The sequence below is a fragment of the Drosophila melanogaster genome, chromosome 2R, assembly GCF_000001215.4.
Source record: "Drosophila melanogaster chromosome 2R".
Taxonomy (NCBI): domain Eukaryota; kingdom Metazoa; phylum Arthropoda; class Insecta; order Diptera; family Drosophilidae; genus Drosophila; species Drosophila melanogaster.
In genome coordinates, this window is record NT_033778.4 from 22,861,682 (window position 1) to 22,886,329 (window position 24,648).

General features: G+C 47.1%; 5 protein-coding genes and 1 non-coding gene across 13 annotated transcripts; 3 read left to right on the top strand and 3 right to left on the bottom strand.

Moving 5' to 3' along the window:
• The first annotated feature begins 6,477 nt into the window (after positions 1-6,477).
• fd59A (forkhead domain 59A) lies at positions 6,478-9,025 on the top strand. Its single transcript, NM_079090.3, has 2 exons — positions 6,478-7,173; positions 7,494-9,025. Exons 1-2 carry the CDS (start codon positions 6,821-6,823, stop codon positions 8,509-8,511), a joined length of 1,371 nt encoding a protein of 456 aa, NP_523814.1. The 5' UTR covers positions 6,478-6,820; the 3' UTR covers positions 8,512-9,025.
• Positions 9,026-9,508: 483 nt separating this feature from the next.
• Positions 9,509-12,746, top strand: CG13532 (uncharacterized protein). Its single transcript, NM_137884.4, has 6 exons — positions 9,509-10,178; positions 10,261-10,454; positions 10,549-10,711; positions 11,587-11,695; positions 11,774-11,955; positions 12,147-12,746. Exons 1-6 carry the CDS (start codon positions 10,115-10,117, stop codon positions 12,224-12,226), a joined length of 792 nt encoding a protein of 263 aa, NP_611728.1. The 5' UTR covers positions 9,509-10,114; the 3' UTR covers positions 12,227-12,746.
• A 150-nt stretch (positions 12,747-12,896) lies between these two features.
• On the bottom strand, positions 12,897-13,491 carry asRNA:CR45469 (antisense RNA:CR45469). The gene has a single exon (NR_124706.1).
• Positions 13,088-19,755, top strand: PIP5K59B (Phosphatidylinositol 4-phosphate 5-kinase 59B). Of its 6 annotated transcripts, none has more exons than NM_001043101.4 (16): positions 13,088-13,435; positions 13,748-13,782; positions 13,886-14,035; positions 14,214-14,411; positions 14,464-14,606; positions 14,669-15,166; positions 15,221-15,325; positions 15,394-15,526; positions 15,578-15,665; positions 16,061-16,123; positions 16,475-16,561; positions 16,659-16,931; positions 17,881-18,097; positions 18,189-18,361; positions 18,452-18,537; positions 18,797-19,755. In NM_001043101.4, the coding sequence occupies exons 1-16, from the start codon at positions 13,348-13,350 to the stop codon at positions 18,803-18,805; spliced, it is 2,346 nt and encodes a 781-aa protein (NP_001036566.4). In that variant the 5' UTR covers positions 13,088-13,347; the 3' UTR covers positions 18,806-19,755. The 6 variants fall into 6 exon arrangements, with proteins under 6 accessions (NP_001036566.4, NP_001246471.1, NP_726262.2 ...); NM_001259542.2 differs by having other exon boundaries at positions 15,233-15,325; NM_166567.4 differs by lacking the exon at positions 18,452-18,537 and having other exon boundaries at positions 15,233-15,325.
• On the bottom strand, positions 19,641-21,009 carry EMC8-9 (ER membrane protein complex subunit 8/9). Its single transcript, NM_137887.4, has 2 exons — positions 20,721-21,009; positions 19,641-20,239 (listed from the first exon to the last, which is right to left on the bottom strand). The coding sequence occupies exons 1-2, from the start codon at positions 20,916-20,918 to the stop codon at positions 19,826-19,828; spliced, it is 612 nt and encodes a 203-aa protein (NP_611731.1). The 5' UTR covers positions 20,919-21,009; the 3' UTR covers positions 19,641-19,825.
• Positions 21,010-21,065: 56 nt separating this feature from the next.
• Positions 21,066-24,566, bottom strand: YME1L (YME1 like ATPase). 3 transcript variants are annotated; one of them, NM_001274213.2, is made up of 9 exons: positions 24,235-24,566; positions 23,733-24,130; positions 23,616-23,675; positions 23,373-23,562; positions 23,227-23,319; positions 23,039-23,121; positions 22,667-22,980; positions 22,220-22,610; positions 21,066-22,144 (listed from the first exon to the last, which is right to left on the bottom strand). In NM_001274213.2, the coding sequence occupies exons 1-9, from the start codon at positions 24,259-24,261 to the stop codon at positions 21,481-21,483; spliced, it is 2,220 nt and encodes a 739-aa protein (NP_001261142.1). In that variant the 5' UTR covers positions 24,262-24,566; the 3' UTR covers positions 21,066-21,480. The 3 variants fall into 3 exon arrangements, with proteins under 3 accessions (NP_001261142.1, NP_726263.1, NP_001246473.1); NM_166568.3 differs by having other exon boundaries at positions 21,295-22,144; positions 23,039-23,112; positions 24,235-24,367; NM_001259544.2 differs by having other exon boundaries at positions 21,295-22,144; positions 22,667-22,983; positions 24,235-24,367.
• Between the last annotated feature and the right edge of the window lie 82 nt (positions 24,567-24,648).

Genomic DNA, 24,648 nt, shown 5'->3' on the forward strand with positions numbered 1-24,648 from the left:
AGCACGGAACACCGAACTCCGAACTTCCAACTCGGCCGGAATGACGCACGGAATGCCCGCAGGGGCGGGGATTATAGATATTTGTGTTTACTACGGCTGTACATATAATGTCCTCATAACTTTTAGTACGTGAACGTGATAGAGCAAATAATGGTGCCCACATGACCGGCAGGACTGCAGGACTGCCGAGCCACCACTTGCAATTCCGGCGATCCGAGAAAAGGGGAACGGGACTTACTGGATTACGCGCACCGCCCAACATTAAAACTCAATTTGAATGACAACGCGTAAGCAAATAATTGTCCTTTTGCGACCCGCCAGTGTCCTCGTTCTTCACTTGAAAGTTTGCTCTCCACACGGTAGTAAGTTATTCAAATATTGAGTTTTTCAACTCGCTCCAAGCGGGCGTCCTGAACCTGAACCGAACCACCCTCCGATCTGATCCGCAAATGTGCGCAGGATTCTGAGTCCTTCTACCCCTCCTCCTCCTCCCGTTTCCCGTTTCCCGCTACTCGCAACCTCGAAATCCCATTCGCTTCCCTTTGTTTGAGTTGGGCTCGGTTCACTCCTCTAAATACATCTGATTTGTTTACCATGGCCCGAGGCCGGCCGTAGATCTTAAGCTGCATGTAAATGCGTTAAATTAAATTTCAAACGCTTGTACTCCAGCTGAAGGACAATGACAATCAAATGGCTGAATGGGTGCTGCGCTCTTATTGAGTGGGTAGTGGCTGACGATTTTGATTTAGTGCTCATCCGGCTGGCGACCTAATGCGATTATGGGAATACAGATTTGCCGCCTGACTGTGGAGACAGGCCAAGAAGAAGGTGGATTTAATGGAAACTCTTCCCAAGATCTATTGAAAGGTATGACTATGACTATAATGATGTGATGTTGCAACGTCAATAACTTAGATCCCTTTCTCTATAACATCTTATTATACTTGATATATATTTAGTAATAGATAAAACATCTGAGATTGCTTAAAGTTAAAGTTTAATCTAAGAGGTTTAGCAGAATTTGACATGTAGGCTGAATAACCTTAGTTTTGGGTAAACAAATCGAACTTTCCCAGCTGCTGCTCCTTGCAAAGGATATTGCATATTCAATATTATTGATTCTGGACACTGATAGCTCCGCGATGCCATTCCGCACGTGTTCGCACTTCGCGGTCCGTGGGCCACGTGTTAACTTGATTGTGATGTCCTCATCAGAGCAGGCAAATATTTGTTGTTCGCATTTTATTTGCAGCGCAAATTGGTAATATCTACGGGACTCCATTCCGGGTGTCCATATCCGGGCATTGTGCCCTGTATTTTCTTCTCATTTGTCGCCATGTCGCCCACACGGCTTTGATCTAACAAATTGATTTACACTAACGATTGTTTAATGAAATTCCACAAGCGGCACTCCTCCTCGCCTCCTCATTCCACCCCTGTGAGCAGTGTCCTGGTGGGAAGTGTAAATTACCCGACACCCGGATCCATCGAGGACTCATCCACGTGCCACACGTGCCCCCGAAAACAACCGAGCAGCCGTGTCTTGCACCATCCTTCAGCTTTTCACTGGCAACTTTTCACCATTTGATACTTTTCGGTTTGATTTAAATTGGTTTCGCTCAAGAGTCGCTCGGTGTGATTTGTTATCCCTTTTGCGGATGTTTGTCATGGTTACGGATGAGCAACTAATAAAGATTTCCAGCATCCCAGACTTATTGAAAACGTTGTGAAGGAGATGGGAGAGTCCCCATACACACTGTAACTACTATTGTAGATATTTACCAAACCAAGAAGTACCTTTGAAAGAGGAGCTTCCTCACTTGATCATCCTGTATTTTAAAATCATATATTTTCAGTGGCAAAAAACCGTACCAGATGTTTCAGCTTCCACGCCGATTTCATTTGGCCTACATGATGGGATCCTAGGCTCAATCATCCCAAGCAATTTGTGCAAATCCCTTCTCATTTTGACTTCATAATCCTTGCAACCAAAACAAATAGACGATTATCTTTCACGGCTTGTGCGTGACCATGATGAAAGGGGGAAAGGCTTCTGGATGGTTATTACCAACTGTCCAAATTGCTGGAGATTTGCTGCCACGCCCCAGCAGTTAAGAGAGCAAAAGCCAAAGTGGGAAACCAATCGCATATTCAGAGAGTTTGGCTTTCGTGGCATACGGACAAGTGACAATCATCCCACTTAATTGAATTCTGCGCTGCATAATAAATCAACTTAATGCGATCCAAGTACCCAGTCGAGTTCCTCGCGGACGCGAAGCCATTCAAAATGGAGAGCAGGGAAATCCTTTGGCTGCGGTTATAGGTAGCTCGAGCAGATCCAGCGGCAAATAAACAACAATAACACACGATGCCCACTTTTCCACCCGCCCAGTAATTTCCACACTTGTGCTGACACATTGAAAGGGCTTTGGGTTTTATTTATGAATTGAGAAATTGACGTCCTCTGCCGAGCGGAGTGGAGTGGAATGGACTGGGTTCCCGAGGAGGCTTAGGCACACGGTGCTCGATTTTTATTGCCGCCAAACAAGAGGCTTAGGCACAGGCATCACCACCACTACCACTACCACCACCACCACCACCACCATCATCATCGTCATCATCATCCACATCAAATGAACAAAACTGAATGAAATGAGCCACGAAACATTGGTGTGTGGCACTTGCTGTTTGTCCCAACCCTCTGGTACAAAAAAAAGCCGGGATAAATCGAGCGTGAAATATTCCAGCTCGTCCGGAGGATTGCGATCCGGATGCGGGGCAGTGAGGATGGTTAAATCGAATCCATTGTTGTGCTTGCCACTTGTTGGCAGGTTGGAGAACGGAGATCCCGAAACAGAATTTGCGGCTGCAGTTGTGCAATTTGCTCGCTGCCTGCTGTGATTTTTCCCATTGTCCTGGGCAATCCTGGGGTGGCTTGCCCGCTGATTCTCGACGTCCTTGTCCATCAAATTGAGCGTCACTTAAGTATTCAAGTGCCTGTATGTGTATCTCCCACGACCAGAGCCCCAGCCTGACTTGTTTTCTGCGCCTTCAGATACTTCAAAGATTTAATAATCACATAAGAAGTGAAGCTATTAAACCTGCCATCCCTCGCCATTCTCGAACTTCTTACGCGGCCTCAAGTGTTTGCCTTTGCGATCCAGCAGGTGCCACCGACCCTCAGATGCCGTCCACCGATGCAGGATGCGACAGGATGCGCCATCTCAAGCGCAAATTAGAGGGGATCCCCTTCGTAAGATGTACACTTGTCGAAGGACATAACCACTTTCTTAAATTAGTAGTTGTTGGAAATGTCGTACAGGTGCTGAAATATTTCGATATATACAGATAATGATAATATTAATAAACAAAATAATAATTAAATAATAATTAGATGCTGCCATAGCCATTTTGATTTACTTGAATATCAAATGAAGATATCTTATGACCTCTTTTTGTTCCCAGTGCATAATGAAGGCGGACCATCGTCGGTGGCTAGCAACTGTGTCCTTTGTTTGAGCCAAAAGTGGCGATTGTCCTTGCCGAATCCTTGCAGTCAAAGCAATTCAAGTGTCAAATCTTTTATTTGCCTTTTGCAGATTTCGCAATAAAGATTTGTATTGTCAAAGTCTGGGTTCAGCCAAGCCAGAGACCAATCCCGAATCGGTATCCGCAGTCCTTACCCCTCCTGCCCACTGAGCGCTCCGTTTCATCCGCTTGGCATATCCTTTGCCGGCTTGCTTGTGTGCAATAAATTTGCTGACAAAAGAGGGATTATTGCTGGATCATGCCGCTGTTGCTGCAGCGCGGGATGAGGACGCAGGATATTCATGTAGATATATATAGCCCGGAGATGGAGCTGGCGGTGAGGCTGAGCAGGATGTGCTCCTGGTGGCTGGTTCCTGTCAGCGTGCATTCCTCGGCGTTATTGTTTGGCCATAAGTTAATTGTTCCCCTGCGAAAGCTTTAATGCACCGCATCCTTACGCTCAACTGGCCGCCCGAGTCCTTCGTCCTTCATCCGGACTCCTGCCGTGCTAAGGCGGCGATTAACCGTAGTCTGACAGGGAACATGGATACGGCTGTGACCACGGATTGGCCCAGGATAGTGGCTGTTGGAATCGTTTAATTGCCATGGAAACTATTGAGCAGGCGGATAAGTAATGAAAAGTGGATTGAAAGGGCAAATATTTTCGATATACTAGATGCAACTCGCGGGGGATAAAGTGGGCTAATGTTTTTGAGGATGACTGGTAGCTATAGATAGATTATCCTCTATGCATGGTGAGCTATATTGTTGTTAACCATTCTACCGATACAGTTACACATATATTAATGCTGACTCTAGTCGGAATTAATTACCAATTGTTGTCATTACAGTGTACACATGCAATTAATACTCAATAGTTTGAAACACATATTCCTTTTCGATTTCCAGCATTTTCCAGTAATTGGGTACGTTTTTGCTTGATTTACCTGTTTATAAAGTTCCGAAATAGTTTAAGCGTTAGCTTCGAAAAACTTGATTACATTCTGTGTCCAACCAATTTCATTTGGCTGCCATGAAATGTTCTGTTTGCTCATAAAAAGACAAGGATAAGCCTCAATAAATTTTCCGCCTCGAAATTGGGGAGCAGGCAGAGCAGAAACGACCCCATGTAAGTATTGTATATACACCCTTCTATTTATGCCCCCTGATAATACCAACACTACTAAGCGGGATAAAGATACATACCGATGGCCGATGCCACGCCCCTAAAAATCTGGCCAAAAAATCATTGATTTGTAAGTGTAACAATGGGTAAAAGGTGGGCGGGCGTGGGGGAATTGGCAAATGGGAATTTTGGGGGTGGCAAAGCTAAAATAGAATAATGAAAACGATGCCAAGAGTGAAAGAAGCGACATCAATATGGTTCTGAATTCGAAGATGGCGGCCCTTATTGTATTCGTGTCTGTTTCCATGCATCTGTGTGTGTGAGTGAGTGTTTGGTTGTGTGTGGGTAACTTCCGCAAAACTGGAAAACTAATTTGAACAAAGTACAACAAATAAAAGTGACTACTGAATGTTTAATTTGAAAAGGGAAGGCTCCAAACACTGAATGGCGAACAACAACAATGGCTACAACAACAATGTCTAACAACTGGAGAACAAAAACAGCGAAAATGAAAAAGAGAAATAGTACAAAACTCACTTGGATACAAGTACAAATGCAGCAAACACATGTACGTCCAACCCCCTCCCGTCCCACCCACTCTACTGCTCTCTCTCTCTCACTCTAGTAGCCCCCATTGTGCTCGGAGGATGTTGGTGAAAATGGTGCATTTGATTCCATCTCACTTCCACACCCAAATAAAATATACAGAAAAAAAACCAATATTATCTATATTAGATGTATTGTATATTGTATGTATTGTTTTAAAATTATATTTTATTTCGGTTTTTTCGCATTGCTAAAATGACATAACTGTTCTATGCATTTTTTTTTTTTTTAAATGTATTTAATAATAATACATTGTATTATATACATATTTCAGTTAATCGTTCTTAGAATAACCAACAAAATATATCCTATGAAAATAAATACAATTCTACTTATCTAACTGCAAAGAAAAGTCCCTATAACTTCGTTACTTAACTTAAGTAAGATTTGTGGAATTTGGACTTTACATAATTAAACACATAATTAGATTCTTTTCTTTTTTTTCTTTCTGTGCATAGGGACAGAGGGCTGGGAATGAGATTGCGAGCCCGAGAGAAACCAAGAAACGTCGACATACGGTTAGAAAAACATTCGCACATAAAAATGCCAACATTTGAAGCATAACATTTGGGGCAGAGGAGCAGAGTGGTGGTTGGCAGGGCGAGTGCGAGGACGAGGGAGGGCCGCAGGGGAAAAGGACGCCTGCCTCCATGTGGCTGACATAATGAAACATTATTAAGAGCCACGACGTCAAAGCGGCAAAAGGTATCTAAATTTGCGCAAAATGTTTATCCCCCCCACCGCCGCGTTCGTTGGCTTCTGCAGTCGCTGCCAATTTGCCGCCGCTTGGAGAGAGGAAAACACAAATATCGCATTTACAGCCAGGGCTCTCCACCATTTTGTGAGGACTTGCAGCGAGTGGGAGAGGGATGGCACGAGCTAGTTCGCATAGATTGGTTCGCAGGATATCAACCCATCCCCCGCTAGAAAGAGAGGCTTGGCCGGGCTCTCTTGCTCTCTCTCCCTCTGCTGCGATGCTGTCGGGGCGCAGCCAGGATGCTGCCAGGATGCCGTCAGGATGCTCTGCCCGCGCCAACGGCGACGTCGGCAGTAGAATCACAGTTATTCGAGATACGAAAACACAGCAACGGCGACACAAAAGCTCAGGGAAACGTCAGCGGCAGCGGCAATGGCAGCGGTTTTTCATAAATAAATGTTTGAGTTATGTAGAAAAACATTTTGGGCGAGAAGATTTTCGTTTTCGTTGCGATTCAGTTAACATTTGGCCAGCGGATTCCGCCTTCAACGGACGCGACGACGGACTAGGCGCTAGCCAACTTTCCACTTTCCACACCACTGCTGGCCATATGTACAGTTTATCCTAGCAGCTAAACCGGAAACGACGGTAACAGCGAACGGTTAACGGAAGCGGAAATAGAAAAGAAAATATCAAATTCCAAGTTGAATCGAAAAGCATATGCAAATGCCAAGTGAAGCAAGTGAAACGCCAAAACGAACACAGTTCCTGAGCAAAATAGTTAAATAACAGTGTTGCGTCCTCTAAATTTAGTGAGTCCAATTCGCGGACTCAAATAGACTACAGTGTATACCCGCTAAGACATGCACACCAGCACGGATCCCATGCACACATTGCACGACAGCGTCTCCCTCTCGCCGCCGCTCATCAAAAGCTCCAGAGGCGGCTCCTCCATCGGCAACGGAATCGGATGCAGTGCGTCCTCGCGCACTGCCGCCGCAGATGCCATGTCCATGGGCTGCGACGACAGCGACATCGAGCCGTCGTCCATGGGCGGAAGTGGTGCCGCCGGCGGCAACGGAGACGGCTCGGGATCTTCGGGTGGTCCCCTGGTAAAGCCACCATACTCCTACATAGCTCTAATCACCATGGCCATTCTTCAGTCACCGCACAAGAAGCTCACGCTCAGCGGGATCTGCGATTTCATCATGTCGCGGTGAGTTTGCCAGCAAAGTTAATATCCTTAAATGAAGAAGCAATAGTTTGATTTTTTCCAAGTTATCTTAAAACATCAGAAAAAGAGAATAAAAGTAGTAGTTTGTAAAGACGATAAAAATAAATAAATCCTATAAAATTTCAATTGAAAACATAGAAAAGAAGAGACATTCAGTGCTTTAATCGATTTCAAAAATTATAAATTTTAAAATGTGATATTTTATTTACTGATTGCAATGTAAGTGATCTAGATAAACAACCAAATTCTTTAAAAAAAATTCCTCGAAAAAATGTTAAATAACTTGTGCATTTTACTTGTAGCTTTCCATACTACAAGGACAAATTCCCCGCCTGGCAGAACTCCATCCGGCACAATCTCAGCCTGAACGACTGCTTCATAAAGGTGCCCCGCGAGCCGGGAAATCCCGGAAAGGGCAACTTCTGGACGCTGGACCCGCTGGCGGAGGACATGTTCGACAACGGCAGTTTCCTGCGCCGGCGGAAGCGCTACAAACGGGCGCCCACCATGCAACGCTTCTCGTTTCCGGCGGTCTTTGGCACGCTGTCTCCATTTTGGATACGCAAGCCCGTGCCCCTCGTGCCAGTGCATTTCAACGTGCCCAACTTCAATGGGAGCAGGGAGTTCGACGTGGTCCACAATCCGGCGGATGTCTTTGACTCAGCGCTGCGAGCGGACAAGAAGTTTAACTTCTTTGCGAATGCCGAAGCATCCTTCTACCAGGGAAGTCAGTCGGGGGACAAGTTCGACCGGCTGCCCTTCATGAATCGCGGTCGAGGAGCGGATGTCCTGGATGCACTACCGCACAGCAGTGGCTCCGGCGGAGGAGTGGGCGGGGGATCCGAGAGCAGCCGTGGCTCCAAGTACAAAAGCCCATACGCCTTCGATGTGGCGACTGTGGCCAGTGCTGCGGGCATTCCCGGCCACAGGGATTACGCAGAACGACTGTCCGCCGGCGGTGGTTACATGGATCTCAATGTGTACAATGACGATGCGGACACAGAGGCCGATGCGGAAGCCGAGGGAGATGACGACTCATGCGAGGACAAGATCGACGTGGAGAGCGGCAATGAGCAGGAGGACTCACATATCTCGGACTCGGTGGACAGCGCCTGTACAAATCGCCTGGATGCGCCGCCGGAAGCGTTGATCTTTGAGGCTTCTGCCGAGGCGTCCGATTCAAGTCCAAGGAGACGCTTCGATAGCGAGCCCCTGGTTCTGCGGACCAGCAAACAGAGCAGCGCCAAGGACTTTCGCATCGAGACGCTGATTGGCCACCACCTGCATCGCGGTGGCAGCCAGGAGGAGACCAGCGACTAGGCGGGATTCCCACTCGCTTGAACCAATTGGCTTGTGTACAGTCCATTGAACGGTGATTTCAGTTTCGATCTAAGCACGTTTTAACAGCCCACTAACACCACCACCAGCAATCCCCAGGAATCCAATCCGAGCAGCAAGTAGTGATCAGTAGGTGTATCCGTAGGATGTAGGAGCCAGCACACGAGTTTTTAAATGCGACCAAATCGAAGTCAACGCTATAGTTGCCAGTCCACTTACGTACTAAACATATATCTGCGCGTAATATCTATGTAAATCTGAAGCATCGCACGTCTATAGTATACTTTTAACACGAATTCTTGGGGTCTGGAGTCGGGATTTCAGGTTCTAGACCTATATCTACCATGCAAGTACTAATCATGTGTATGTGTGTGCGTGTGCGTCTGCGTGTAACTGTAACACATCCAAGCAAGAGGAACACTATTAACTATAAATTAGACTAAGATTTTTGCTGATGTTATTGAAAATTGAATAAACAACAACATAATAATAGTTTACACGGATACATGTTTGACTGGTAGGTACCGATATACGTGTTGTTACTACAGCTACTACAGCATGTTACTAATATGTTTGTAGTATACTAAATATTAATTTTTAATCCTATTGATACCTGTAATATTGTATTATTTTTATAATTATATTATTATATGTGGCCACTCTCTTCCTTGTAATAATATCCTTAAAGGGATCCCTCTTTTCGACGTTTTGTTACCTTTTGTTTGCAATAAAACACCCCGAGTTATTTGAATTTACCGCCCAGCAAACCTGTCCAGGTGTGGCACCCCTGCCTGGAAATCAGTTCAGCTTTAGCGCCTGCGCAGTGACCATCGCTCAGCTGATTTGGCGCAGGACGTAGTTGTGCCGCCATAGAACGCCGTGGAGTTCGGCGCTACCAAACGAAAGCTCCGCTCTCCCACGAGCGTCCCGTTGGCTTCCAGTGTTAAAACATGAAAAGCTGCGCCTGGCAGCGGGACAACAGTGTGCCGCCGAAGATACCAACACCAACTATTGGTATCCGCCAGCAGAACTCACGCGCTACGCCGAGAGTACGAACTCCACTTTTGGCACAGTTCGCCCCCGCGGACTCCATTCCGCACGCACACACTATCGCAGCCGTAGATGTTCGTGTATGTGGGCTGCAAAAAGTCGATTTTTCGCTAACAAAAAGTATCCTGTCCTGTGTGGGCAAAACTTTAAATGGCCCGGGCCATAAAAGGAGATTGCCATAGTTGCGACTTGCAGTGGGAGATGTCCTGCGAGGAGCTGCTGCGTCCGAGGTGCTGAGCTCGTTGGGCCGAGAAAAGTTTGTGCCAGTCAGTGCCCGTATCCCCAGAAAAAAGCATCCCCCTGCCATTCTGCTTCTGTGATGAGATTGGTGATAATGAGTGCAACCAAAGGCCCCCATGTATCCACATAAAAGCGCAAGCCGAAAACAGACAGCACCGCGATAAGTAGAAACGTCCAACCACCACAGAAGTATTCATTGCCACGCACAACGACGGCGCGTCCTCGCGGAACGGGAGGATCACGAGCGACAGGATCTGGAGTGCCCAGCGACGCTGAGGCAAACTAGTCGGCTGTCATGGCGGGCTGGCGAGGACGAGGCCTACGCGCCACGCTGCTGGCCGTGCTCGCGTTACTCTCGGGTGAGCAGTTCTCGCATACATCCTTTTTGGGTTCCTCCAAACTAATCCTGTACTCCTCCTACTCCGCCCCCATGCCGCATAGTCACTCACTCGGTGCGCATCACCAACCTGCGGGTGCCACGCACCTACACGCTGTTCCGAGACCACGAACCCGATCCTCTGGTGCTCGACTGCGAGGTGGAGATCGGGCCGCGGGAGCAAGGATTCGTCCTCAAATGGCTGTTCAATAACCACTCCATCTACCAGTGGATACCATCGGTCAAGGGGTTCGCCATGGTGAGTCACTCGGGGTCTTTGGTCGCACCGAATTAATTAAGATTAATCGAACTCTGTCTTTGTCTTCGATTTGTTCTTGTTCTTGCGCCTGTAGGGCTTCATGAAGTCGAAGATAGACACCAAAATATTCACTATGGAGGGCAGTCCCGGTGTTATATCGATAAAGAATCCCGACTGGAACATGACGGGGGAGTACACCTGTGCAGTGCAGACCTTCGAGTCCACGGATAAGCGGAGTGCCCGCCTGCAAATAATCGGTGGGTGTCACGACCACGGCCAAAAGAAAAAGGATCGGCGGTGAAAGATGTGCGGTGGCGATGGGAATGGGAATGGGTAGCAGGTGGTGGTGGGGGTCGAAAGGTCTAAGGTGGTGGTTCTGCCTCTGGTTCTGCCGGGTAACCTGCACCCGCCCCCATCTTGACTTGGCCCCCGCCACCAGGGTGTTTGCATAGGTGTTCTCGTGTCGGTGTTTACACAGGGAGACAAAAATTATGATTTATGTACTTAAAAGCCATTAACAAAAGCCGAGAAAGCCTTACTCTAATGCGCTGGCCTTTATTCTGTCCCACTATTAGCATTCATTCTCTCGCATATCATCTTGTGCCTGGGCAATTCTAATTTAAATTTTCAACGTACCTTTTTAAGGAACTTATATTCTATTATATTTCATGATATTACTTTCTATTTTGTTTTAAAGCAACTTTGTTAGCTATATATATATATATCCATAACTACGGTTTGAATATTTTAATCTTAGTTAGTATCTGAAGTTGTTTTCAGTGCTGTAGGACAACTGTAATTGGCTTAGTCAGGGCGTTCCCAATCGAGTTCCCCTTTTAAATGCTAGGGTCAGTACTTTTTTTTGCTAGTGCAGGTGCTGGGCGCCGTCTGTGTGGCACGTGTGATTCGCTTTCATATTTGCATGCGTGTCATGTGGCAGTCTCTGCGGTGTCCGGAACCACGGCTTGTTTGTGCTGTTTTGTGCTTTTCTTTGGGACACTGTTTTGCTTGGTATTGTTTTGTTTCGTTGTTTAGTTTGACACTTGATTAATTCTCACGACTTTTTGTCTTTCGGCTCCTGTCCGCCGGCTCCACCACACACCCTTCGTCCAATCTGCTCCAATTGCGACAGTTCCTGAATCGGATTTCATGCTGGAAGCGCGGATGAGCGGTTCGCGTATGGACGTGGACATCATGTGTGCGGTCCAGCACGTCTTCCCGCAACCCATGCTGTCTGTCATGTAAGAGGATCCACTGTCCCCGGCAATTTAAGGCCGGTGAAATCCAATAGCGCAAGGACCTAATCGTTCCCTCCGCAGGTTTGACACCCACATACTGGACTCGGTACTGACGCAGTTGGACCAGGACCCCAGTGGCCTCTACAGCATGACCGTTCGCACCCGCATTCCTAGAGATCAACTCGAGTCCCCCACCCCAATCACCTGTGCGTTTATCCTAGTTGGCACCAACTACACCAAGCGCCGGGAGACTATTTTCTATGGTAAGTACAGGTAAGCCTGGATAACACTTTGCTTATAAGGACAAGTTATTCATTCATGCATCATAGCATTAAAGTAGTAAGCTAGATTTGTTTGAAATTTTTAACATCTGTCCGTTTCTCCATCCTTATAGAAAACCTAGTTTTAAAGTTAACAAAATTGAATACATAATCTAATATTTTCTTCTTTACAGATAAGGCCTCAACTATACAACGCAAGTGGACAACGGTCGCCGTAGTCATGTCCATCGCATCCTTAGCTCTAAGCAGTTAGTTTGGTAGTGTCCTTTTTATGTAGGCTACATTCGTTTTTATGTTTGGACTAGGAACTTTGATACTCCTTAATTTTTAATAGACTTTTAACGGATAAACGTAATTTTTTGCGGTATTTTTAAAAAAAAGCGCTTATTTTGTACATGCATGTATTTGTAAGGATAACGAAACACAAAACAAAAACAAACACCACAATGCGTAAGCAAACGAACCCATAAAGACAAAAAGGACAACAGTAAAGCATAACAAGAAATTCTTGTATTCATATATTTACCACATAAATAAAATATATATGATAGTTATATACGATGTATAGGTCTAATTGAGTACAGAAACGCTAATAAAAAAAATACGAAAAGAAACATTAAAAGTGCATTAAACCAACCGCCTTCGTCGTCGTTTTTCTTTGCTAAAAAACTAAACAAATTTTAAAATTGTATTTTTATTGTAAAATTACGCTGTAGATTGGACTCAAGTCACACATATAATAAAAAAAAGTCTCAGCATGACTAATTAAATCCAAATTACTTTTGTTTATGGCATCTATGGATTGGTTTAAATGAAGTTTGTTTTTAATAATTCGTTTTAATCATGTGGGCGTTACAGGGCCACAGGGTGTTATAAAATTTATTAACATAAATTATTATTTACTATTTTTATGTTTGTATATTATATTTCCACGCGTCAAAGGCTTATAAGCTTTAAAAACATTGCTATTTGCGGATTTTACAACAGTGCGGATGCTCCGCTTCACCGTCTGACTGTGAATGCAACCCTGCGTGCCTGTTCCTGCGCACACCCTTCCAGCCCTGCCGACCTTCCAGCCTTCCAGTGTGCCTATGAGTATGCAGTGAAAATGACAGCAGTGGCAGAGGAGCCATCAACATCACCATCACCGTAGACAGCAGAAACGTTGACGCCAGCGCCAGACGAGAGCCAAGGTTCCTGCCACCCAGTTAGCCCACTCGATTGGATAATCGCCGAGGATCGGAAAACGTGAAAGCAGCCCTCGAATAGCCCAAGTCCACAATCCCAGCCAGCCAGCATGTCCTAGTGAAGTCCTAGACGTGGGAAGAGTGCAGAGAAGAGAAGAGAATACGATAGCAGAGCAGGAGCTGCACGATGGCCTCCGGCGATGGCGACACCATCAACACCATCGACATGGACAGCTCCTCGGCGTCTCAGGCCAAACTGGCCGAGCCCAGCAATGGTAACTATTATCCACAGACCCCGTCACTTTTCGCAGCGTGAAAAAAATCAATGACTGTCGAATGGAAATGCCCCTGGCGCATGTGTCTCGCGCGAAGGGAGGAAGCGTGAGTGTGAATCCACCCCCGCACTTGTCAAACGGACTTCCATCGGCTCCTATTTATATTTTGGGATTGATAACAAAAGAAAGTCACACGCGACTGGAGGGAGAGTGTCCTGTCCAAGTTCAAGTTGCGGTGATTGACCAGGCGACTGCGTCATGGCCTGAATTAAACATGACTCCTAATAATGAACTCTGTCCGTCTTTCTTTAGCCTCCACCGACCATGTGGGAAACTCATCGCCCGACGTAAGTACATCCGCCTTGACCTCGAGGTCACTCCCATCCAAACTAATCGGGTCAATTACTTTCACTCCCAACCAACCAACTAACCAACCATTCATCCGTCCAGCTGGGCAACCGACCGAACCGAGCGTCCAGCAAGGCGGACAAGGAGCGCAAGATTGGCCACAGACGCGTCGGCGAGGGCGGCGAGATTACGTACAAAAAGATCCAGACGTCGCAGATCATGGGCTCCATCCAACTGGGAATCCAGCACACTGTAAGAAACATTCATAGCCTTAAGTACTGGAGCTTGCATGTTTTACTAGCACTATTTCCAAACATTTCAATGAACTCAGGGCGGGGTTACAAGATTGACCCAAGCTTGATTCGTATGACATATCTTGTATATCTTGGCTTTTTCCATCTACTTAGTAATCTTGAAATATCCTTCGCAGGTCGGCAGTCTGGCCTCGAAGCCCAAGCGTGATCTACTTATGATGGACTTCTGGGAAATCGAGAGCATCACCTTTCCACCAGAGGGTTCTAGCCTTACACCTGCCCACCATTACAGCGAGTTCAGATACAAGATCTATGCGCCCATAGCGTTTCGCTACTTTCGGGATCTGTTTGGCATCCAACCAGATGATTTTATGGTGAGTGGGCGACCGTTCCAAGTCGGCAGATACTGATGGTCCATACTTTCAGATGTCCATGTGCACGTCCCCGCTGCGGGAACTGTCCAATCCTGGTGCTTCCGGCTCTATATTCTACCTGACGACCGACGACGAGTTCATCATAAAGACGGTGCAACACAAGGAGGGTGAATTCTTACAGAAACTACTGCCTGGGTGGGTAACCCGAACAAATCTTTGCAAGAAGACCTATTTAAAAAGTGTTATCTGCATTTCAGTTACTATATGAATCTAAATCAAAATCCGCGCACGCTATTGCCAAAGTTCTTCGGATTGTACTGCCTGCAGACGAGCAATGCCAAAAATATTCGCCTGGTGGTCATGAACAATCTGCTGCCCTCGTCCGTAAAGATGCACCTCAAGTACGACCTCAAGGGCTCCACGTTCAAGCGCAAGGCCAACAAGGCGGAGCGTGCCAAGAAGTCGCCCACGTACAAGGACCTCGACTTCATGGAGCAGCATCCCAACGGCATATTCCTGGAGGCCGAGACCTACGCCGCGCTGATCAAGACCATTCAGCGCGACTGCACGGTGCTGGAGTCCTTCAAAATCATGGACTACTCGCTGCTCCTCGGCGTCCACAATCTGGACGTGGCGCTAAAGGAGAAGCAGAGTGAGCAGAGAAAACCGCTTAGGGCTCCGCTGGCCGAGGACTCCGATGTGGATGCAGACGATCCGCTGGACGGCGATGCGGCCACAGGCATCAGCAGGAATAAGTGAGTATCTCAGCTTGCTGCCAAGCCTTCGGGCAATCTAAAGATCTAACCCAGTGCGGCATACAGGTCAGTGAATCGCCAGCGGCTGGTTGCCCACTCCACGGCCATGGAGAGCATTCAGGCGGAGAGTGAACCCATCGACGACGAGGAGGATGTGCCGTGAGTGCCTCAGTTTCAGTTCCATATATTTTTCCGAGCTTACATGCGACGACCTAACCCAATTCCAGACCTGGTGGCATTCCAGCAAGGAGTGAGAAGGGCGAGCGCCTGCTGCTCTACATCGGCATTATCGACATCCTGCAATCCTACAGGCTGAAGAAGAAGCTGGAGCACACATTCAAAAGCATCATACACGATGGGGTAAGACTGATGATTCTAGCAAGAATTTGCCACTGATATATACTCTTGCAGGAAACCGTATCGGTCTGCCGGCCCTCGTTCTATGCTCAAAGATTCCAAAACTTTATGGCCAAGACCGTGTTCCGCAAGATACCCTCCCGTAAGTGGACCGGTCGTGGAAGTCGGGCTAAGTACTCGTACTGTAAGGCATTTTTGTGTGCAGTTGGCCGAGTTATGCAAGCACTCAGTTCCGGTTCCGGTTCCGGTTTCCGACATTTTTGAGTAGATAGTTAGCCATAGACACTTTCACACCATTTACATTCGAACACACCGAACACCATTTAGACACTCGTAGCTTGCTAATGTTGGTTAATCGATCGATGTGCAGCAAAAATGCAATATGGTACACTTGGCCTGAGTAGACGCCGATTTGAAGAGATACCTATATACATATCTCTACATCAAATCAATATCCACCAACAAACCGCTCTGTTCTCTGCTTTCTTTTATGGCCATGTCTCGAATGCAATCACCCACTCTTACGTACGCATATAGTGGATCTCCCAGAGATCAAGGGGAATCACAGAAAATTTCGTACCTTGGTGACCAGCTATATAGGTAAACAAACGAATGGTCGATGTCCTTTAACTTTTGATTATCTCTCACTTTCTTTACTTACACCTTTCTTAACGAGTATTTTATAGTGTTTATTAACGATGTTTTGTATTCACCACTTGGTTTTATATGATTTCGAAACGGACGCCAAAGCATGCCTCTCAATCTCACGTTAGTTGATCTCACATCCCTGGCATCCTCGGCATCCTTGGCATCCTTGGCATCCTGGCAACCGTATTGCTCTTGGCTTCGCATAGTTGCTTTGGAAGTGCTATGCTTTTTGAACTTTTTCTTTTGATCGAAACAAATTTATGCGTTCCGCAACTAATTACTGCATTTCCATCATTTTTGCAGCGCTTAAGCATTCGCCTTCGAAGAGAAAAAGCCTTTCCAAGGCTATTCAGCGCTCCATTGACAGCGACAACGAGGTGGCCTCCAGGCGTAAGTTAATCACTCTAAAAATTAATGTATACTAACCACGACTACAACTTGTTCTAAAACACTCTTTCGATTCCTAAACCTATTATAATTTGCTCAGCGGTTCACGCCTCGCACTCGCACAGCAGTGGCAAGATTCACCAGCCAGCCAAGCCGCCCACCACCGAGCCCACGCCAGCGGGAGCGGCAGGTGGAGCCGAAAGAGGAGCAACTGCCCTAGGTCCAGCAACCACCAGTGGCGCCAGTGAACGGGCACCACCGCCCGTCAAGCAGCGTACGCCGGCGGCCAGTAATCTGAAGACGCGAGTGCCACCGCCAGTACCGCCACGCGGCTCGCCACGGCGCAAGGATGCCCAGGATCGGACGACTCCAGGTACAGAACCGCACACCACTAATCCCAACCCGGCACCAGCACATACCCACACCCTTCAGGTGCCAGCGAACGAGGGCATTCCGCGATTCGGGGATCGCCGTTCGCCTAGCAATGTCCAGGATTGGTTGGAGCTGCATGATCTCTTCGATGGTCCGGACAGTGGTCCATATGGTCCATATGCACCGCCTGCTCCTCTGGCAGACCCAACGGTTACTCTACTGAGAAGTTCTTCGCTGCGGCGCCGGGATTCCCTGCACTCCGCCTACTCCACGGCTCGATCAGAAAGTAGCTTCCGGCGCCAGCAGCCAAGACTCCTCAACCACGTGGACATCTTTCAGCGCAAGAACAGCTTTGTGGCGCGCAGTGATCGGTCATCGGTGGGCTCCATAGTTCGGAGCTTTCCGCCGATCAGAGCGGAAAGCTATCGTACGGGACGTTCCCGATCCTCGGGCAGTATTCACAGCCAGCATTCTCCTAGGCGAGGGATTCAAGAGAAGCTGCAGCGACATCAGAGGCGGAAGCGTTACTTTCACTACGTGGATTTGGCGCTCGGTGGCGAGGATTGCGAGAACCAGCCGGAGGAGGATAATCTCCTGCAGTCGGTCAGTGCTTTTTTGGAGGTCAAACGAGAACTGGAGGCGACACAGCGTCCTAGAAGACCTCTACCCAAGCTTACGCTTCCCGACCCGGTCGTAGAGCCTGCGAGGAGTCCTCCTGGACAGCAGATCAGACGGGGCAAGAGACGAGCGCCCAAGGCAGCGCCCTCCACGATACCCGAGAGCGACGGCACTCAGGGATCGACTGGACGCGGACAGGGACGGGATTAGCTACTCGCTTGCACCTCGCTTACCCAGCCACACTACACCATTACCCAGCTACCTTTTATTACTACTGTCTACTTCTGCCACTCATTCCGTTGTATATTTTGCTCTGCTCATTGTATTGCTAGGCACAACGCCCTCATGCAGCTCGACTCCTCCCCCCGCCTTTGACGACATCTCCGAGGACAGCTCGAACAAGAACAGCAGCTCGTCGATAGGTCGCCGGTCTCATCATCATCACCACCATCACCAGCAGTCGCAGCAGCATCAGCAGTCCTACTATCTGGATCGCAAGATGAACATTGGACCCGCCTATCGAGGCTCCTACAAGGAGGACATTGTGAGGTATTAATGCTTATGTATGTTAGCCATCTAAGCTATCCCGCCGTCGAGTGGAAATACCCATTTGTAACAAATTGATTTATTGTTTAACTAGCGTTTCGGAAGTCCATCTGGATACATTACTGGCGGTGGACACGTCGTCGAGCAGCCAGTACGGATCCCGCGGCGGATTGGCCTGGACCCCGCCCGCTTCAGGTGAGGGCTCCACTCCCACATGGACAGAGGGCACACCAAGTTTTACGGACTCCAGTTCGAGTGGTGATCTCGGTAATTGGCACTTGAGATTTGCTTTGAAATCGCTTTTTGTGTTTCTATATCTATCTGTATATGTGTATTCGTTCACGCTTGCAATCGTAGACAACTTCTCGCCCATAAACTCATCTAAAATCGATCGACACAAGCCGACGGTGGAAGAGGCCATCAACTCTCTGTCCGCGGGAATGGTAAATATCAGAGGAGACCGACTCTAGACACGATCCCCAGCACACATAGATACGTCCCGTACCGCTGCACCCACGACACCTCCACACCTAGACAGCTCCACCCCCATCACACACAGAGTTAGACTCGCACACGTCCATGTAGAATCGTACACTACTAGAGTTTTCCAAATTGCAGTGCATCTTTCGTTTGGGTGTTCTTCCCTAGCCATTCCCCCACAGCATCCCACTGATACATGACTTCTCTATTGCATTCTTATAGATCAACTAACATAGCATGTGGTGACGGAACACAAGACACACCAACCCAGATATATCACGATGTGGACTGAGAAAGAGTCCGAGCGAAATATGCCTCATACTCTTACATACTGATTATGCTTGCGTGTTCAGGCGCTCTTGTATAGCTAGGATATAATCAAAAGGCGCCCCACGTAGAACAGATTCCCCCATGTCATGCCCACGACCACGACCACAGCCACACCCACACCTGCCCATCCCTTCCAGCGGACACTGGGTGAAAAATAACCAACAAGAGACATAACTCAATCAAGCAAAAGATATTATATACAAGCCCAAAGCATACTCCTTATACACAGAACTACAGAAGCATATAGCATATAACTGGCAAATCAAATACGAGTAAGGTGCTCAGGATGGCATCCCGTTGGTGATCAGAGATCCGTGATCAGTGATTCGTAGTCCCGGTCCCCTATACGTTTAGTGTACGGTGTAAAGAGTTCGTTATGCGTTCGATCAGATAATATGAAAATATACAATACACTGAAATTATATAAATAAACGTTTTTGCGATACTTTCGATCTCCGATATATCCACATAAGTACGTATTATGTATACCTATGTATAATCAGCAATCGCGATATTACAATATTATTGTAAAATATTTCAATTTACAAGCCAGACAAACCAAAAGCAAAATTATATACATATTATTCATCTGTATTTATTAACGATAATTGTAACGCGCTTAGGTTTACTCAACACAATAAACAGAACAGAACCGGACCGGACCGGACTTAAAAAGGATATTACAATAGGTGCACCAACAGACGGACTCGGACTGCAGACAACATTTGACTCAAAACATGATGAAAGAATTGATTATTTATTAATTAGTTGAATGTTATTTAACTTATATGCATTATTCTAAAGATTACTGAAATCCAAATGTAATTACAATAAATTAAATTGCAAGGTTGAAATTCCGGCATGTTCCCTCGAATGCGATTTTGCTAGACTAAAAAAAAAACGTACGTTTGAAACGGACGACTAGTACAGTTTCTGCAGATCGTTGAGCGGCTGATTCAGGAAGTCGTTGGTCCAGTTTTTGTCCGGATTATCTAGATGGTTGTCAAAGTCAACCAAATCCCGCATGGCTCCGCGCTTCAGCAGCAGCGACACGCCTTCCAATGTATCGGACGCCTGTGAGAGCGTAAACTTGGCCTTTGACCACCTTGCTCCAGAGTCTCCGGGACAGTTGAATACCTGGATGGCGGCTCGGTCGTGCTGCAGCGTCATCAGTTTGTTGTCCACCACCACAAAGCAGGCGTTCTTGAAGTTCTCCTGGATCTTGTCAGCTATCTTGGCGGCTGGGGTCTTGTCGACCTGGTTGTCGTAGAAGTTCTCCGGTGCTGCGTAGTAGCCTGCGATTACTAATCCTTCCCGTTCGGCGTGGGCATCGATCTGAAAGTGTAAGGTAATGTATTATTATCGTTATTTTATAAAATGTTTTAATTTAAACAATGGTACAACCTTATCGGCTTTTAAATTTAATTCAGTCTTCACAACTTCAATGCTTTAAGACTGCTAGTTTAATTTGGGTAATAAACTTCTAACAGGGTAAAAGTGGTGTGACACTAGTTTTTGAATTTGATATGCTAATATTAAAATACCATCGTGGGGTACAAGGTACATTTTACTAAATAAAGATCGCTTGGAACATAAACCTTTCTGTTCTAAGCACAACACTGGATAACTATGCAGCCGCAATAAGTTAGAATAGTTATATATCTTTTGGATAGCGGAGTGTTTGGCCAGGGTGCGAGGATCTAGATACAAATTGAAGCCATAATAGTTCCATTATGGGGCGCACCACATTGCTGTCCGGACACAAATGCACCGAGCCCCTCGTGATGTGAGTTTAGGAAGGGCAATTGGTAATTACCAGCATGAGGGCCACCTCCGCCATGGGGGTGACATACAGGCACTGGTGGAAAAGCGGAATCGCATCCACGATTTCCACTTGGGAGCCCTTCGATGTCTTCTCGGCCAGCAAGAGTCCGTTGACCGCCTGGTGTGGATACTTGGCCGCGTGGAATATCAACTTGGCGTACGCCCGCTCCGAGACCTTGTAGTCGCACATTTTCTCAGAATATTATCTCAATTTATTCGGCAAAAAATAAAACATGAATTGGAAATTCGACAGCTAGAAAGTGTGACCGCGACGCAGCTGTTCAAATATACCGCAAACGTCAAATATACAATGAAAAATACTAAAATGGATGAGCATGGAATGGATTCCACAAAAAATGTGATCAAAACTATATTTGTTAATTATGTCTTTAACATTGAAAATATATTTATAACTTAAGTTCTAGAAAATGGTTTCTAACATAGGTTGCAGTAGTCTGGTCACATCGATATGGGCGCGCAAACAATATGTGGATTCCACTTCAAATTAATTTATTACTCAAACTAATATTTAATTCTAACGTGAATGATGGAAAACATAACTGAATATGTGTAACATTTTATTTCTTAACTGTCCGTCTGCGTCTCGCTCTTGCTTGGTTTTTTTCTCCGGTTTTTTATATATGTATATTGTAACTAAAAATATTTAGCAGTTCAGCTGAATGTCCGGTGGCAGACCAACCCGGCCTTCCAATTGGATCCTTGAACACCATCAAACCACACCGATGGGGGAACTACGTCTGGCTTTCATTCAGTATTGCCTTGATGTCGTCGGCGTCAAGAGTCTCGTACTTGAGAAGCGCCTCCGCAAGCGCTTTGTGCTCCCTGGTGTGTTTTCGCAGGATAGCCTTCGCCCGCTCGTAGCTGTCGCTGAGGATGCGCTTGATCTCCGCGTCCACGGCTTCAATGGTGTTGGGACCAAGGGTGTCACCGGTGCCCAGACCCTTTGACGCCTCGATGGTGCGAAGACCGACCTTGTCCGACATGCCCCAGTCCCTGACCATATGCGTCGCGATCGAGGTTGCCTGCTTGAGATCACTGCTGGCTCCCGACGTAATCTTGTCCGTGCCGAAGACCAGTTCCTCAGCAGCACGACCGCCCATCATGGTGTCCATCATGGCCAGCAGCTGTGCCTTTGTGACATGGTAACGCTCCTTCTCCGGTATGTAGGCGGTGTGTCCAAGGGAGGGTCCGCGGGGCATGATGGTCACCTTGTGCAGCGGATGCGACTCCTTGGTGTAGAAGGCCACAATCGCGTGGCCGCCCTCGTGGTAAGCGGTTATGGTGTTGGCCTCCTCGTCCGGTAGACGAGCCTTGCGCTCGGGTCCCATAAGTACTTTGTCTCGTGCCGTTTCCAAATGCTTCATGCTGACCGTTTCGGCTCCATCGATGGCAGCTCTGCCAAAATGTTAGAATTATTAGTACCGCTCTTCAAAATTGTGATTGAATAATACAACACAAGTTATTCCTTACCTTAACGCCGCTTGGTTAATCATGTTTTCCAGATCCGCTCCAGTAAAACCAGAGGTGCCGCGCGCCAGCATGTCCAAGTCTATTTCATCGTGCAAAATCTTCGTCAGATACAGAGACAATATCTCCTTACGTCCAGTGAAATCGGGCGTCGACACCATGACTTCTACATCAAATCGGCCGGGACGCAGCAGAGCCTGATCCAAATCGTCGCGACGATTGGTGGCTCCCAAAACAATGACGCCAGCGTTCTGATGGAAGCCATCCATCTCGGAGAGCAGCTGATTGATGGTCTGATTGGCGTAAGGATGCAGCACAGAGTTGGTTCGCTTGGCGCCCACCGAGTCGATTTCGTCAATGAAGATAACACAAGGGGCACGGGCCTTTGCTGCCTCTGCAAGATGATGTTCTTGTTTAGTTGAGCACTTTGGATAATTGAAATCTACTTACTGAACAGATCACGCACTCGTCTGGCTCCTTGGCCTACGAGCACCTCGTCGAACTCCGGTCCGGCAGCATGGAAGAAAGGAACTTTGGCTTCACCGGCGACGGCACGGGCCAGCAGTGTTTTGCCAGTACCCGGCGGGCCAACCAGGAGCACTCCCTTTGGAAGCTTTCCGCCCAAATTTGAGAACTTTTCCGGACTCTTCAGGAATTCAACGACCTCCTTGAGCTCCTGCTTGGCTTCGTCGCAACCCTTGACATCCTCAAAAGTGACGTTGATCTCCTCAGGGTCCACTTCAACCTGGTTGCCCAGTTGTATGCTGCTGAAAGAAAGGCATATCAGATGGGTAAAGCAAAACTAATAACGTGGAGGCTCACCGAAATACGGATCCATTGGAGGTTGTAAAGAAGCTCAGGAAAATGCCCAAGAACACGACGATAACGACGATAGTCTGCAAAGTCTGCGTGACAATTACTAGAATTTATTTATAACACTAAAGAAGACCAAGGCCTTCTGTGGTTTTCAAAGTAATCATGGTACACTTTGAATGAATTTAAACTCGTACCTTCAGATATTTCATAGTTTTTCCTGATTTTGGAGAGTCCTCCGAGTTAGCGGCGGCCAAGTAGCCCTCGGCAAAGGCAATTTTCAGGCTCTCCTGGAATACAAAACATTAGTACGGTTAACAATTGAGAGACCCTGTCGTCCTACGGCTTTATTAAATCCATGCTCTTCGGATTTGGCCAGCAGCCGTCTCAGTTTTTCAGCCTGAAGGGGTGTGTCCCCATCCAGACGCTGGGGCGAGTTGGCCAGAGCATTCTTTAGTCGGGAGGTCATTGTGGGATTGCGCTTTTGTTCCGCCTCAATGGAACGATCCGTCTTAAAGCCACGTATCTGATTTCTATAAAGAGCTAAATTTGAGATATAGTTCGTAGATACTTTCCGTATAATTACAGCTGTTGTTGTGAGAAGAGCGGACGAAGAAGACCTGGTGTAATAGTTGGAATCACCTTGCTGAAAACATAAACCAGGATTAAGCGGAGCCTCGAAAGGATAATTTGCAATACGTACACATTGGCGCCTGTGGGCACGGAACCTGCTGCACCGGTTAGCGAAACTTCGAACTGATAATTTTGCAGCTGGACACGACCGATCTGTGTGGCCGACTCCTCCAACGTGACTCGGACATCGCGCATGGAGGGCAGCATGCTCGTCACCTTGGCCAGCACATCATCGACCAGCCGCCGGTCGAGAATGCCATTCAGTCGAGCCGCCCTCTCCACCATGCCCTGTATACTGGCGCTCGAACGGCTCAGCAGGTTCCGCAGGTCGAGCACTAGGTCATGACTCCGGCTGGACGTGGACGTGGACTTGGACAACCGGGCAGCTCCCGCGCTCCCGTGCAGCTTGGTTCGATTAACGGAGTAGTAGTGCGGCTTTCTGCTGAAGTTGCCTAGGTACAGGTAGGGCTGTCACATCACATCACACGCAGTTCCCCGATTCCAAGTGTTGGGTGGTAGAAATGGAGCAGTCAGGTGGGCGAATGAATGTATTGTCATCGGGCAGCACTTACCACGGAGTGTGTGGTGGTGGAAAACATTGCCAAAACTACAAATTTCAATAAATTACAAGGGCAGGCTCAGGATCGCGGCCAGCAGACGACACAGCTGTAACTTTACTTGACAGCGAAAATGTCATAATCTCGTCGCGTCGTGCGCGTTGCATCCCTGGTTCTGGTGGTGCGCGACTTTCCACCTCTTATCAAAGCACGCGTTCTCCAATTACTGGCAATTTTCAAAAGTGTATTCGTTTGTCGACTGGTGGTTTTGATTTTATTCGATTTTTAATTTGGTTTATATATCTAAACTGCCTCTCCGTACAGTCAACGCTGCTGATAGTGTTGCTAAACTTACATAAATATATAAAATTTTGTATAAATAAAATGAATGATAATCAGCGCAAACTTTGCATTCTATAAAATGTGATT